This window comes from Plecotus auritus, assembly GCF_963455305.1.
Source record: "Plecotus auritus genome assembly, chromosome: 2".
NCBI lineage: Eukaryota > Metazoa > Chordata > Mammalia > Chiroptera > Vespertilionidae > Plecotus > Plecotus auritus.
In genome coordinates, this window is record NC_137771.1 from 59,210,673 (window position 1) to 59,226,874 (window position 16,202).

Consider the following 16,202-nt stretch of genomic DNA (forward strand, 5'->3'; position numbering starts at 1 on the left):
AATAATCCACATTCTCTCTTTTTTTTAAGTTACAAAGTTCAATCCATAGCTTTTTAAATCAAGAATATTTCATAGGGTTCCATTTCCTTATTTTTAACTATCGTGTCAAATAATGAGAACTTAGAATTTCATTACATTTGTGTTTTCTCAGTTTATATATTTATTTCTAATAGGTTTCAATGGTTTTGGATTTCAATGTAATGTCACCAGAGGTCAAAAATTCATGTCTGTTCTCTTTGCTGTGAATTTACTTCTTTTATAAATATCAGGTAACCTGACCTCTCCGCTTTATAACATTTTGCCTTGAATTCTTCTTTATCTTATACTGAAGGTAAGTATTATTATTGCAATAATAGCATAGACTTTTTGAGTATGTTGCATTTTCTTGTGCATTTACTATTATTGGTATCGTCTAAGAAACTTCTAATGCCATTTTTGTTGTTGTTAATCCTTGCCCGAGGATATTTTTCCACTGATTTTCAGGGAGAGTGGGAGAGGAAAAGACAGAGAGAAACATTGATGTGAGAGAAACACATCGATTGGTTGTCTCCTGCACGAGCCTTGACCAGGGCCCAGGCTGGGGAGGAGTCTGCAACCAAGGTATGTGCCCTTGACAGGAATTGAAGCCTGACCCTTTGGTCTGCAGGCCGACACTCTATCCACTGAACTAAACCGTCTATGGCTCTAATGCCATTTTTATTAATGCAATACAGAGTCATGATAATATTCAAACTGAATAAGTAGAGCATTTCTTTGCCACTGTCATGCCCCCAATACCTCTGGGCTTAGTCTCAGATATCTGATAGTAAAAACAAAAAAATACTGTCAGGAGTAAATTTCCTCTATTCTATTGCCTGTATTCTAGTAACTGCGTTAGTTCACTAACTTGGGAAATATGAAGTTAAACCAGTAGGGAGTCAAAGAATTGAAGGCCATGGCTATATTTTCAGTTTAGAAAGCAGGTCAGTTCTGCCTCAACCCAGGAAAATTCCACTGCAGACACCAGCAGACCTCCCCACCTGTAATTGGACTGTCCCTTTCCCAGTTCTGCTCAGGCAAGGTTTTAGTTTGGAATTGCCCAAGACTAGGAAGGAACTTCTGAGAACATTTCTCCCACCTAGCATTTCCTTTGGATCTGCTTCAATTAGAATGCGCTTTGGGGGAAAACTTGGACTAGAACTGCATATAGGAAGAAAGAACTGCCTGAATGCCTTCTGACTCTTCACTTCCAAACTGCAGCACAGAAGTAGCAACAGGTATCTCTATCCGTATTCCTGTGCTCATTGCAGTGGACAGAGGACCAGTTTCTGATACAGTTTAACCTTTACATGCTTCTTTAATGACATTTTGTGACTGACGATGTCAATATTTCTCGCATGTACTATTTCTGAACCAAAAAACTACCCGATATACCAAAGAATTTTTAAAAAATTCTATAGTCTTTATAAACTTTGATAGTATCAGGTGGTTTTAAAGCTGTTATAGAGTGTGTGGTGATACTTGTCTCTACTGAAAGTCTAAACACAGTTAAGGCAGACTATACCTTATTTCAAGGGAATATAAAGAATTGCTGTTTTCAGTCAATAAAATATAGCAAGCAGTTCTAAATGCATGGCATTTAGAGGAGATCTTTGCCTTTTCCCTTCATCTCTCTAAGCTCATAGCAGGCTGATCTATGATACAGATGCTGAAGCCAGCTTGCGAAAAGCTTTCCTGGATGGTGGGAAAGACAGCAGTTTGTCTAGGATTTATTTCCATTGTGTGCTGTTTACCTTCTCCCAATTGCCCACTTTAGATTTGTGTGTCTAAGGCAAATAGTAGTAATATAAAAGCCAGTCTGCTTACGTAGACAGTTTTAGATTGATGTGGATTTCTACATTGTCTATTTATCAAACCATTTTATATTTGGTCATAAGGATGAATGGATAACCTATTTTTCCTCTATTGCTGCCCTTGTCTCTAATACCCCCTTAAGTATGAATTGACAGTAATACGTGACCGCAGCACTGATGCCATCTTTCTCTTGGACTTCTTGGTTTGTATTACATGATTGCCTAACTCACGTTGAAATCCATTCAACTCACTCAGAGATTATTTATCTAGTAAGCAGTATAAAGAGACAAGGAAGCTATGAATTCAGAATCATGCTTCAGAGTGATTTCTGAATGATGCACTGTGTAATCAGGTACCAAACAAAGCACAGAAACCGATGCGTCCTGAGATATTTGTCTGTTACCATCCCCCTCCACCCCCTGTCTCCACACGAACCCCACAGTAAGGCCAAGACACTAAAAAACTATTTCAGCTTTAAGGATAAAGGTCAATATACTGTATATATGTTTTTAATCCTCACCCGAGGATATGTTTTTATTGATTTTTAGAGAAAGAGAGGAAGGGAACGGGAGAGAAACATCAATGTGAGAAACATTGATCGGTTGCCTCCTGTACATGCCTAACTGGGGATCGAATCACAACCCTCCAACCAACTGAGCCATACTGGCCAGGGATGGTCAGTATTTTGGAAGACCACCTGGATTGGTGGGAAACAGTCAGGATCCTTCCCTGTGGTGGGTACAGGGAGAAACTCAGTCGTAGGCCTCCCTACTCAGTGACAGACCTTCCCAGCAGAAGTGGGGAGGGAAGGATGAATGTGCTATCATGACTAAGAACAGGTAAAAGTAGTTCCTTAATAATGCTTTTATAATTAAAATTAGTAAAACAGAACACTCATATATGAATGCTTGTTAAGATACCAGGTATTTTTTTATTTTAAAATTGCTAGAAGAAAGCCCATTGTTTCATAAGTATAATGCCAATATTGCATGGTTTAGCATGCAGTGTAGTCAAATGTATATGTGACTGGTGGCTAAAAATCATGTCTCTATGAAGAATATGTTATTTCAGCACATTACACTGATCAAAATCTGACTTTATTAGTTCAGAAAATCTTGATTTGTTTTTATTTAATTTATAATGATTTTCCTTAAGAAACCTGCTTTGCTTATTTTAGTGCACATTTTTAATCTCTCTTTCTATGGATAAAATACATCTAATTCTATATAATCATGACAGAGTAAAAGTCACATTCTCCTACTCTATTTCCTGCAGTGCCTGGAAGGTTCTAGGAATATGCAGCTTATTTGTTAGAATTCTTTAATCATAAATGAAATTAGTAATTTAAACAACATTCTTACAGCTCTGGTATATAATTGCATATGATATCACATAAGGATTTTATTTGTAAAATATTATTTTTAAAAGAAAAGATTAAAGTTTTTGAAATATTACTATAACACTATAATTGTGATGATCATTTTAAATGTAAACTTCTTGCTTAAAATGTGATTTTAGAGTGTAAGAATCAATCAATTAGTTAAAATTCCCCATCGTCTCCCCCTTCCACTCTCTCTAAAAATCAATGGAAAAAATATCCTCAAGTGAGAATTAACAACAAAAAAATTTGCTTTGCTTCTTCCTCTCAGAGCATTGACAATGCACTTAGTCACCTACCTTTCTCTGTCCCCTACCTAAATGGGTCCCAATTAATCTGGGCAAATTAAAAAAAATGAAATTAAAAATAACGTGGCAGCTTTGTTAGTTGGTTTTGAGTATTAAAAATAACCTAGATTTTATGCAGATTTTTTTTACCCTCTGAGACATGTTTTTTTTCTCTCCTCTTTTGTCATCGAAAGGTTAAAGCCCCATCTAGGGGAGAAAAGTCCTTGCTGAATGTTGTGTGGGACCAGTGAAGCTTTGATTAAAACCAGAGAGTGCCACGAGGAGCCAGTTTCAGAATTTTGATTACAACAAAAGAAAGTTTTATCTTGAAAATGTGTTCATGTCTCACTGAACAGCTTGTTTATTTTAAACGTCTTGCAAAATCTGACAGTTTTGCCATCAAGACACTACTGTTTGCAGTGAGACCCAGGCATGTTGGCAGCTGGAGGATGCCATCGCCCTTGACTTTTAAAGAGAGCTGAAGATGTGACCTTAGTGAGAAGTCACTACAAAAAAAGTAATTAAATCCATGAATATAATATGTTTAGAAATGCTCATTCATTTATTCATTAAATATCTTTCTCAGTGCCCTCTATGTATCAGATAGTATTCCAGGTGCTAAAGCTATGGTGCTGGATGAGACAGGCAGCATACCCTCTTCCAAAGAGGTTACATTCTTCCAGGGGTGGGGTGGGGAGAGGGAACTCCAGGGGTTGGAGCTCTTTGGAGAGAGAGATAAGTAAACAAATAACAGGATGTTTTCAAATAGTGGAAAGTTCTATTACTGAGGGTGGAGATAGGGCTCTTTTAGGTTGGATGGTCAAGGAAGACCTCATGAGGACAGCCCTGGATGACAAAAGGAGCCAGCTGTGGGAAGATATGTGGGCAGAGGGGCAGGCAGAGGGGAAAACTAGCACAAAAACCAGTGCTGGGGCCCTGGCCAGGTAGCTCATGGGTTAGAGCATCTTCCCGATATGCCAATGTTTTGGGTTTGATCTCCAGTCAGGGCACATACAAGAATCAAAAGTGAATGCATAAATAAATGAACAACAAATTGATCTCTCTCTCTCTCTCTCTCTCTCTCTCTCTCTCTCAAATAAATTTTTTTAAAATCTTGTAGTGAGGGACAAAAGAAAGGCTATTAAGTAGAACAAAGGGATCTTAGGTGAAGGTGGTAGGACTTGAGGATAGAGAGGAAGGGAGGGAGGGTCAGATTGTCTAGAATTTTGTAGGCCTTGGTGAGTTTGGGTTAAAATTAGGTTGGGAACCATTCGAGGGTTTCTTAACAAGGAAATATATGATCTGATGCATTAAGAAGAGCTCATTGGCTGCTGGACAGAAAATGGGTTACAATGGAGAAGAAATATAGTGGAAGGTTGTTTGTTTGAAATTTCATTTGACACAAGAGCAATGAATTACTTTGCTAGAACTTATATTGGGAAGCAAGTCAAATAATAAATCATTGTTAAGTTAGGATTAGCTTGTGGGTAACAAGGAAAATACTTTCAAAATGATTCTCCTTTAGTCGTGAAATAAAATTCTATTTTGTGGCAAAAATTTTAAAGAGAACATGTTTAGTTATACTTTATTCTACTTGCTTGATAATCTCAATATATCTTTCTGCTGGTTTAGCAAAGGGCATTTTGATTATCTTTCATTTAGTTAAGAATATGAAATTTTCTATTTGCATTTTGCTTTTGAGATGAAGTTATTTGGCTCTCTTTTAATCACCCACACGTGTGAACACATACAAATTAGATAATTCCATGTTTTAGTTATAAAATGATTTTGTTTCTTGACCCTAGAGAAATGTCCTAATAATTATTTACTACAAAAGAGAAATTTTCAGCCATTGCTGCATTTGTGATTATAGTATGAGGATGTACATGCACATACTCTTATAGGAGAGTTTATCTTACATGTCAGATGGGCTATGGGCGCGAAGTTTCCATTTTCCTTGGTTGGAGTTTATTTAGGCTTTGACTCTGGAATTAAAAAAAAATACCATTGGCTTTAATGTTATAGTTCTCACTGTTTAAACTGTGTAAAACATGAACGTAGCATATCAATTTATTTTGCAGAACTTTTCTCTAGGACCTTGAAATATTCTAAGATTTCCCCACAGAAGTGAATCTTCCTGGGCATAGAAAGAGAAATGGCCCCACCTAATGAGCCTCAGCACATTCTGACTCAAGAAGAGGCTGTGCCTCTGAGTCAAGGTGCTTAACTATTCTCCAGTTTCTGTTATTGGAAAGAAAGGACCAGTGGTCATTTCATTGTTAGGACCTTCATCGGTCTGACTTGGACAAGTAATTGAATTTCCCACTTCAGTTCTGCATTCACTTACCAAATATTTAACAGGCACTGGCTATATGCAAAGATATATCAATTTATGTTGCCTGTATCAATGGGCATCTTCATATCTTCATCAGTGTTGACTCTACATCATATGAAGATATTGAATCGCCTGAGCTTATACTTGAATTTCTACTTCTAATTAGGTGAGCTTCTAGAGCCTATTGTAGGTGCTGAGTTTGGACATACTGGCCACATATCCTTTGAAAAATTATTAAGGATCTTTGTGAGCTTCAATTTTAACTTTTTAAAGTTATGGATAATAATGACTGTATCACTGATTTAATCACAAACTTGAGTTTTCACATGATGCCTACTTGGTAAGCGTCCAGTGAGAGGTGCTGTGTGATGGTTGTTATACTGTTCTAACCATTATTCCATTTGGTACTGAGTTTCACTAAACGCAGTGGTAATTTGAAAAACATTTATTCAGTGACTACCATGGACATTTGCACATGTGTTACATGGGGATATAAACATGACTTAAATGGAATACTAACTTCAAAGGAATTTGTAGTTTATTTGGAGAGACATGAGCAGAACTACTCTATTACAAAAGAACCCTGTGGGCAAGTGCCCACGGCCTTCGAAGGAGCAGCTTTGCTGAGAAACTTCTGTGTTTAGTCTATGCCAAACGACTAAGGGTAGAGAGTTCTTGACCAAAGTTTCCTTGAGTTCAGGTTCATTGTTGTCTCTGGTGGTCTTCGGGCTTAGTGAAGTACCAAGTTCTCTTCTAGAAATGCAATTCTTGTCTTTTGATTTACACATTGATTTATAAACTTTCTTTTCTTTTCTTCACTGGGTGAAATTACCTCATCTTTTCTTCACACCGATTTCTTTTCCATAAACTTGTAGCAAATGTCATTTTAGGTGAGTACCACCTTTTTTCTTTTCATGACGTGCTTCTTGATATAAATGTTTTCAATAAGATCAATTCTTTTCTAAGAAGCCAACCATAAACCATTTTAACTTTTGGGATTTGGGACCTCTGCAATTTGAGATTAGGGTAGTTTTGATTCTTGTATCTTTTTCTATTTAACCCCTCTGGGAAAATTTGAAGGCTAGTTCAACCCACCTTCTTTAGCAAATCTTTTACCTGAATGCAAAGCCTAATTTCTTGTGAATTACATATGTTTATCTCCTCTTGTTTATTCTGGGAAAAGTCATGTTTTTTTAAGGCCATTTTTGTGGTATTATTTGCAAAACCTCTTGAGAATACAATGTCTTCTATATAACCACAGAAGAAGGGCTTGGTTTTCTGGTATTGCAAATAATACCACAAAACTTGATAGCTTGATGGAAAAAATTACAGAGAATTTATATAATGGAAAGAAGGGAGTTGGAATTGGAGCCCCAGTTTTACAGTAGTATAAGGATGAAATTTTGCTGACAATTCTCTAAGGCAAGGAGAACCATAAAGATGCCTTTGGTGGTCATTTTCAGACCTACTTGTTAGATTATTTAGACCTTTCTTAGTCATATGAGTGAATCATTAGTGTGGTTTGGTGATGATTTGTCTTCAGTTTAGGATCAATCATAATTACAGTATACAGAAGGTGTCTCAGTAGCCTAGTTATAAATGTGTTTATAAAGTGAAAGCAAGTTGACCTCGTAAGCTACTCTTTATGTTAAATGTACTTACCAATCTGGTGGATTTTGTAAAAGTGCTTATTAAGTATATTGATGTGCTTTAATTACTATCTTTTGATGACTCCCGGGGTCTGAGAATCAAGCTCCATGAAAAATTGTTAACCTTATCATTTCATAATTTGAAAACAGGTAATGGCAAGGTGTGCAGCATTCACATTTTTGGAGCAACTGAGCTCATGCAGGGAGATGCAGTCTGAGCTACACTTTTTAACTCTGTCCCCTCAGTCTGGATAAAATGGATAGCCTGCTGGTCAGCTGCAGGCCACGTGATAGTTCATTCCCCTTGCTTATTTTCCTGTTCTCCAGCTCCATAGACACATTCTTCTCCCACTATGCCAGCTCTTGATTTTGCTCCCTGCAATCTTTTAAATAAGCCACCTTGCCTTGTTGATCTAAATGTATTTGTTCTATTCCCTTTGTCCTGACTACAGGAAAAATCTTGAGAGAAATTCTTTAGAGAAAGTGGAAGGCTAAAGTTTGTCCTTCCAGCCAGTTCTCTGGGAGAGACATATAATATTCACTTAACTTACTCAAATAATCAATTAATTAATAAGGTGCAAGGCTTTTTTCACCGGGCACATGCCTGTGTGGCTGAACCACCTATTAACTGCCTGTGCTGTTCTGATTGGTGCCAATGTTCTAAATATGTCGAATGTCACAATTGATATGGTATATTTTCATTAGCAAAATAATATATGTTCATAATATAAAGTTTGAAAAATAGAGAACAGAAGTTAAAATTGTAAGCATCTTCAAAGGTGTTGTTTATTTCTTAAGTAAATTCTAAGTACTTTATAATTTCTATGCTCTTTTATTAGTATTTTTATTATAGTTTATAGTTAATAATGTTAGTGTAGAGAAGCGTTTTTGGTTTTCTAAGTTGGTCATGTACTAGTATTCAGCATCTGCTGAACTTTCTTATTGGTTTTATTTATATATTTATTCTAATCACTTCCAGATAACAAAAGTTTATCTCTTTTCTTTAAATTTTTATATGCCTCATTTTTTCCTTATAGCATTAACCAGGAATTTTGATACTATGTCAAGCAGTGGTAGCAATAATGGGCACCCTTCTCTTTCAGATCTTAAAATGCATCTATGTTTTTTCCATTGAGTGTAATAATTGTTGTAGATTTTTGTATATAAATGTTATGGTTTCCTAATTTAAGTCCCTCATAACTACTGTATTAGTTTTCGATTACTATGTAACAAATCCCCACAGACTTAGCAGTGTGAGGCAGTGCCCACTTTATTATCTCCCAGTTCTGTGGATCAGAAGTCTGGTGGTTCCAACTGTGTTCTCTGCTCAGGGAAGCAAATCAAGGTAATACATGTATCTGAAATGGTGAAAATTACGTGGGGAGGGTAAATTTGATCAGAGTTAGGCCAGTAGGCTGTTATCAAGTGAATGGTAGCATATGTATTGAATAACTAGAGGCCCGGTGCATGAAATTTGTGCACGGGGAGTGGGAGGAGAGGGTGTCCCTCAACCCGGCCTGCACTCTCTCCAATCTGGGACCCCTTGGGGGATGTCTGACTGCCGGTTTAATCCTCATCCCGGGGATTGGACCTAAACCGGCAGTCGGACATCCCTCTCACAATCCGGGACCACTGGCTCCTAACTGCTCACCTGCCTGCCTGCCAGATTGCCCTAACCGCTTCTGCCTGCCAGCCTGATCGCCCCCTAACCGCTCCTCTGCTGGCTTGATCACCCCCAACTGCCCTCCCCTGCCAGCCTGATTGCCCACAACTGCCCTCCCATGCCGGCCCGGTCGCCCCCAACTGCCCTCCCCTGCAGGCCTGGTTCCCCCCAAATGCCCTCCCTTGCAGGCCTAGTCACCCCAACTTCCCTCCCCTGCTGGCCTGGTTGCCCCTAACTGCCCTCCCCTCCTGGCCTGGTCGCCCCTAACTGCCCTCCTCTGCTGGCCTGGTCACCCCTAACTGGCCTCCTCTGCTGGCCTGATAACCCACAACTGCCCTCCCCTGCCAGCCATCTTGTGGTGGCCAACTTTGACCACATGGGGGCGGCCATCTTGTGGGAGGGTGTGAGGGTCAATTTGCATATTACCTCTTTATTATATAGGATTTTCTCCTTAAATCACCACATGCCACATAACATATAAATTTTATTTATTTTTAATGTTTATTACTTTAGTATTCTGGGATAAATGACTATATTTTATTCCCTTGAAAAGTGTCATGGAAAGAAATTGCAATAGTATTTTGTAAGGATTAGCAGCAGAGAACCATGCACAGTTATTCCAAGAAGTTCTGGCATAAAGCTTCCCAATAAACAGACTCAAAAATAGTGCAGGTCTTGGAGAAGGGACTGGAATAGCAAATGAAAATACATGGATCCTATGCATGAACCTTCTCTAGAAAGATGAACTTTTTTTTCCCCCGGGTATTATACATCTTTTCCCTCTATGTATTGTTCAGTTTAAATTTTTTTATTTTATTTTACACATCATTTTCTCAGTTACCATGAAGGGGTGAAAAGGCATATAAAGTGTTAGATTTGGGAATATCCCATTTTGAAGGGAGCAGTTAATACACTGCATGTCCTCTTTTCTCGTTTCTTTGCAACTTTCAAAGTCTTTGGGCAGAGTCAGGAGTGTGTTGTCATTTTGGTCATTGGTTAAGCCTCTACCAACAAATCCAGCCGGAAAAAGTTCATTTGCACAACTGTTTATATTTTGGAACACTGAGGTGTAGTTTGGGGTGGGCAACATTTCCCAGCTGTTGAAAAGTTGTGGAATAAGAATTACCATACCCCTTTGTGCTCTTATTCCTCCCTATTGTAATATTTCTGTCTTCACTCTGAATCATTCATCATGTGCAAAATACTTAGTTTTAATGAGTATCCAATAAGTGGGAAATGACTGAAATATTATTACCTTCTATATTCAACAATGTAGCCAGGTATATAATTTAGGTCTGAATAAAGCTCATAATTGAAAAGATATATTCTATGAAAGCCTCTGCATTTCAATTTGTTACCTGTTTTCTTTTCTAAGCCTATTATTCTGGAGTTGCACAAGAGTATGTTTTTTTTTTTCCCCCTGAAGATTCTTGTAGTCATTGTGGCAGAGATGAAATAATCTTTTGCAAAACTAAACACAATTAAGTTAAATTACCACAAATATGTTTAAGTCTAAGAGTCATGTGTTGAACACAGGTGGATTTGGTGATTTGTATGAGGTGCCTTTTCCAAAATTGCCATTGAAGTTAAAATAAAATGACATTTCTCATTTGCTAATACTCAGAGGTGCTGTGACAGTAGTTATCCAAATTGACATATAGATTAAACTTCTCACATGGAGATGTAATAGGATGGTCTTTTGGCAAAGCTTCCAAATGGACCTTTTTGATGATCCAGGAAGGCTGGAATGTAATCACGTAATCACAATTAGTCCCCATTTCTGTGATTATTCAAGTGCCAAACCTAAAGAGCAGTCTCTGGATGATAATGTTATAAGGGGCTATCACTTGTAAGTCAGTGAATTATACTTCAGTGTGCTCTTTCAGTCCCCAAATAATGGTCCCTGAATTAGTCTTCTATGAGGACAGAAAGGAAGAAAGGAATGGTCTGGCTCTTGGAATAAGATAACTGCGTGTGAAAATACCTGCTTCAACTGACTAGGTGAGACCATGTATAATTGTCATAGAAATTGTTTGTGTGAAAATAGATGTTGATATCCTAAATAATGGTTTTGTACCTAAACAAGTTGGACATTCCATCAGATATGGTTTTGATTATATATTCATTTAAATTTCCATAAAAATAGTGCTAAGGAGAAATTCAGACAACCTGCAGTGGAATTGCCAGAAATTCAAAGTTTGTCAAATCTGAATAACTGAAGTTTTGATGTACTAGAAAAATTGCAAAAAAAAAAAAGTACACCTTTTAATAACCACATAGGGATCATGTGCCAGTAAATAGCCCTGCCTGTGATATATTTTACATGCCTTTATTATTTATAACATCATAATTTTGCTTTTGTCTCATAGGGCCTTTGTTCATTCAACAAATATCAACTTCTCTACTGTCTGCCCATTGCTGGGGCTGCAGAGAAACAGACAAAAATATGCTTTCAAAGTATATTTTAGTGTGAGAGATCGAAATGAGAACTAGATAAATAAGCAAAATATATCATATGTTAGGTAGGATTTCTCTAAATATTAATCCCGGCATCACTAGCATCTAGCATGGTACCTGGACACAGTAGACACTCAAAAAGGACTCCCTGCTGTATTGGTTTACTTTTATGACTACGCAAAGGGACAGAAGCATAATTCTTGATTTACCATTGCTTTTCATTGTGAGAAGGCACTGGAGTCCTGATACTGACTAAAAGATATACAGATGTAGGGGGAAGGGATGATGGAATAACTTCCAGAATGAATCTTTAGTGCACATGAGCTCTGTTATCTATGATGAGTAAACTAGCCAGGCAGATTCATAGATTCATTCATTTTGCAACCTTAACCATTGACAATATTGTATTATATGGCCTAAAAGAATGTAGATTTTATTGTAAGCGTTATCTATTTCATTCTTTGCAGTTGGCAATGAACATAAACTTTTCTTTCCATACATTTCTTTGACCTTAGCGCATTTGCAGGGAGATTGGATTGTAGAGGTGCACTTCAGATGCATAATCAGGGAGCCAGTTAAAGAGTAGCTTGTACTTTGTTGTGTAAATAATGAAGGTGTTGACAAGGGACATTTATCTTTCAACCGTTAGTATCATCAGGCCCAGTTAAGACATTTCCTTCTGCTAGATGTCCATTAAGAAGACCAAGAAGACTTGATTTTTTTCTCATTTGGGTTTTAGACTTTGTTACATCCTCTCTTTATCCTGGAGGCATAATAGTCTAAGCCTCCCTTAATTTTTCAGTTTCACCTTTTGTTCATTTATTTGTTTTTATAGCCAAATTCTTTTCAACAATTGTTCTTTAGATGTTTAGTTAGAAGCCAAAGCTGGGCTCAGTGATTAGACCAGATCTAACATATAGTGGGGACTGTTTATGGAATTTATTCCACAAAACGGTCTTTTTTTTCATCATGGGCAGTCAGAAAATGGACACATGAGACCAAAATCTACATCAAATCTGAGTGGTAGTACAGAGGGGAACTCATTTCCTCAAAGCCCTTAGAAAATTCCATAGTACATTTTGGAATGTTTTAGCCAAGTTAAGGTTATGAGAGATGTAGAAAAGGGAAAATGAAATAGAAGACATTGGTATCAGTATAGTTACAGAAAATTCTAAAAGTAACATTTCAGAAAAATATGATAGGCCAGGTACAAATTAATATCAGATACTTTGAATTTATTTCTTAAAACTCCTATGTATAGTTTATCTATACTTTAGCTTAATTACACCTTATTTACACAAATACATTTTAATTTTTTTCTTTGAAATATACAAATGTGTGTTGGCTTTGAACTTAACTATTCTCAGAACCGCCAGTTACTAGTATCAGTGTTTGCCCTCTAGGGTCTTTCTATTTGTGTACATTTGACTTACCGTATAAATTATCATTTTTGTAGTTCTGATGTCAATTTCAATTCAAAGGGTTCAGATGTATGCATCAATGTTTCTGCTATTGTTCATTTCTTTTTGTCAGTATTTTGTAAAATAACATCCCATTGTGGAAAGTGAAATGAATAGCATGTAACATAGCTAGTTAAGTTAAAAAATAATCACAAGAAAACTGTAGGACTGAGATTTTGTCTATCAACTGATTTCCCTTGTTTGTTTTGCAGCTGACAATGGCCAACATTGGAATAAATGGAAATCATTCCATGGAGACCTGTGAAACAACACTCTTTGCTCTTCGAATGGCAACATGGAATCAAATTTTAGATCCGTGGGTGTATATTCTTCTACGGAAGGCAGTCCTTAAGAATCTCTACAAGCTTGCCCGAAGCTGCTGTGGAGTGCATGTCATCAGTTTACACGTGTGGGAGCTTAGCTCCATTAAAAATTCCTTAAAGGTTGCTGCGATTTCTGAGTCACCAGTTACAGAAAAAGTAAATCAGCAATCACCTAGTTTAATAGGACAGCAAGTCAGTGTAGGTATGGGACAAATTTAAGAAAAGTTTTGGCAATATTTTAATTAATTGGATAACTATTTAAAGCCTAACTGGAATATTCAGGCTTTAGCAAATAGTTTGGGGGGCACTTTGGTCAGATTCAGTGTTTGAAATTTGTAAAATTAACTGTTTAATTGCACATTTTCACTTGTTTTGTCAACTGCAGATAGACCTCATGAAATAATGCCATGGAAGTCAAATTGAAAACAATTTTGGGCTTACCTGTGTTATTTTCTGCTTTTGGAATGAGTGACTCTGTTGAGTCCTAAAGCATTCACTTGGCCTATTTGCCAAAGAGCATCTTAAAACTACCACCACCATGAAATGGCTATTTGGGGTCCCTGCTCCGTAGCTGTTCCTTATAGACTAGGCTTTATGAAATGAAGCACTCTCAAATTTTGATCTGGCCTCATCCTGTACCCTCAGCCAATATAGGTATGGTCATGTCACATGGGAATCACTGTGGCTTATTATAATGACCAGGTGTGGCTGTCAGTTTGCCTGGTCTTGTGAGTCTGTTTAGAATGAGCCTATCTTTGTCATATTTGACAAATGTGACTGCTTGCATTAGTTTTTATGAAGGTGAGTGGTTTTCTTGGTAAGTTGTAGATTTGCCTAGTTTTTCAAATAATCCCCTTTCCACTGAAAATTCTAGCACAAAGAAATAATTTTTAGAGAAACAAAGGCTCTATCTTAGCACATATGGAGGCGATTTGCATTATCACAGTTCCTGAGAAGCTCTGCCATGGATCATGCAAACAGAACTTCAACCCAGTGATAGGTGCAAAGAAGCTTGGCACAGGCACTTTACTTTGAGTCGTCATTTCTGTGTGAGAGAGCAAGAGAAACACAATCTGTATGTAAATATACAAAGACTATCTACAGGTAGTGTGTTTTTGCTTTCCATGTGTACATTCACACACACACACACACACACACACACACACACATACACACCAAAGGACATCAAAAATTTCTGTTGAAAGCAGCTTCATCAAATCTGTAAGACAGAATCTTCTAAAGCCGGAGCTACCAGTGTTAAAGGGATGATTAGCAACTAGCCAGGCATTTGAAGATTATTATAATGGTTAACCAAGAGATCAAGGGGTAATAATCTTTCCCCAAATTTCTCATGAATACTTTAGACTTTTTCTTCACTTGTTTGTATAATTCAACCCATGGAGTTTTAGTAATCATTCAAAATGTCCTGGGTCCATCAGAGCATAGGCAGGTAGTTCTGCTTTATAACAGAACTGTAAAAGAATTCATTGTCTTCATTAACTGGGGTATGTTTTAAAATTAATCCTTCCTGAGAGACTGATTTCAGATTCTCCAGGAAATTTGTGCAGTTCAACTAGACTTAAATTATATTCACAGGTTTTTGCTTTTGATTGGTAATGTACATTGGAAGTTATTGTCTACTTTTGTGAATTTTGGAAAATTCTCATGAATAAGTTAAAATAAATTAAGCAAATAGTTTCACTGAAGACTTAAAGGCAAGCATTTTTTTTCAGTGAACTTAAAGGGAAACTCATATATACACACTGACACATATATTCGCAATTTAAGACCAGTAAATAATTAATCATACAAATTTAGTTTTTTCTCATTTATAGAGCACATAGTAGGTGCTCGATAAATACTTGCCTAATTAAATCACAAGAATTCTTGGTATGAAATAAGCATGGAATTGCAAAGATTTTGTACATTTTTAATTTAAATTTGATAATTACATGTTTATTGTGAGATATATATGCAAATATTTGTGTGTGTGTATATATATGTGTGTATATATGTGTATATATATATATATATATATACACATATATATATATATATCCAGTGTATATGCTTTAAAAAAGCCATTGCAATTTATGATTGCTGTTATATTATATAAATGTTCTCGTGTTTCAAGAGGACTTAAAGCTCCAAAGAACTTTGAGATGGTTCAGAGACGATATCTATTTCTTACAGCTGCTTAAGAGCGTGGGTGTCCTGTGAACTGAGGCACCGGGGAACCAAAGCTCCATCCTTCTTCCTTATGCTGGGTAGGAGGCTATAGTGAACACTTCCATGTATCATGACCTGGGAGAGGTGTGAGGGAGAAACTCATTCAGAGTTCCAGTCCTCTTTTCCTTGAGGCTTCTTCTAATCGAATGGCCTAATTGTTGTTCTATTGCTGTGATGCCACCCAGGCCCCTGTGTATCTCCATGGAGAAGATACTAGGACATGACCATACGTGGAAATGCATGAGCATGCAAGGTTTGGGAAGGGACGGGGAACTCACTCTGTGCATATCCTGGAATGATTATCTATATTATTTGAGCACAGGTTCAGGACAACTAAAGTGTTTTATGATGATGCTAAATCCAAGAAATAGACACCAAAAATTGGAAATAAGTTTAGTGAAAGAATATGCATTTACAGTGTTTTAGGCTTTCACCCAAGTAAATGAATACAACCATATGCATATCTGACTTCAGAATTTTATTCCTGTTATTATGCATATTTCCATGTAGTTAGTACATTTTATTGTATCATGAATAATAGAGTGGAGCATTCACTAATAACTTTCATATAAATGTTCAAAGTAGAAG

At 36.9% G+C, this 16,202-nt stretch overlaps 1 protein-coding gene across 1 annotated transcript in view; it reads left to right on the plus strand.

Annotated features, from left to right (window-relative positions):
* The window catches only part of PTGFR (prostaglandin F receptor), a gene marked incomplete at its 3' end in the record, with an annotated part of 28,479 nt that extends 14,875 nt beyond the window's left edge, over window positions 1-13,604 (plus strand). The window contains exon 3 of the mRNA XM_080654639.1: window positions 13,275-13,604. Coding sequence (XP_080510765.1) covers window positions 13,275-13,604 — 330 coding nt within the window. The remainder of the gene's footprint in view (window positions 1-13,274) is intronic.
* Window positions 13,605-16,202: the final 2,598 nt, after the last annotated feature.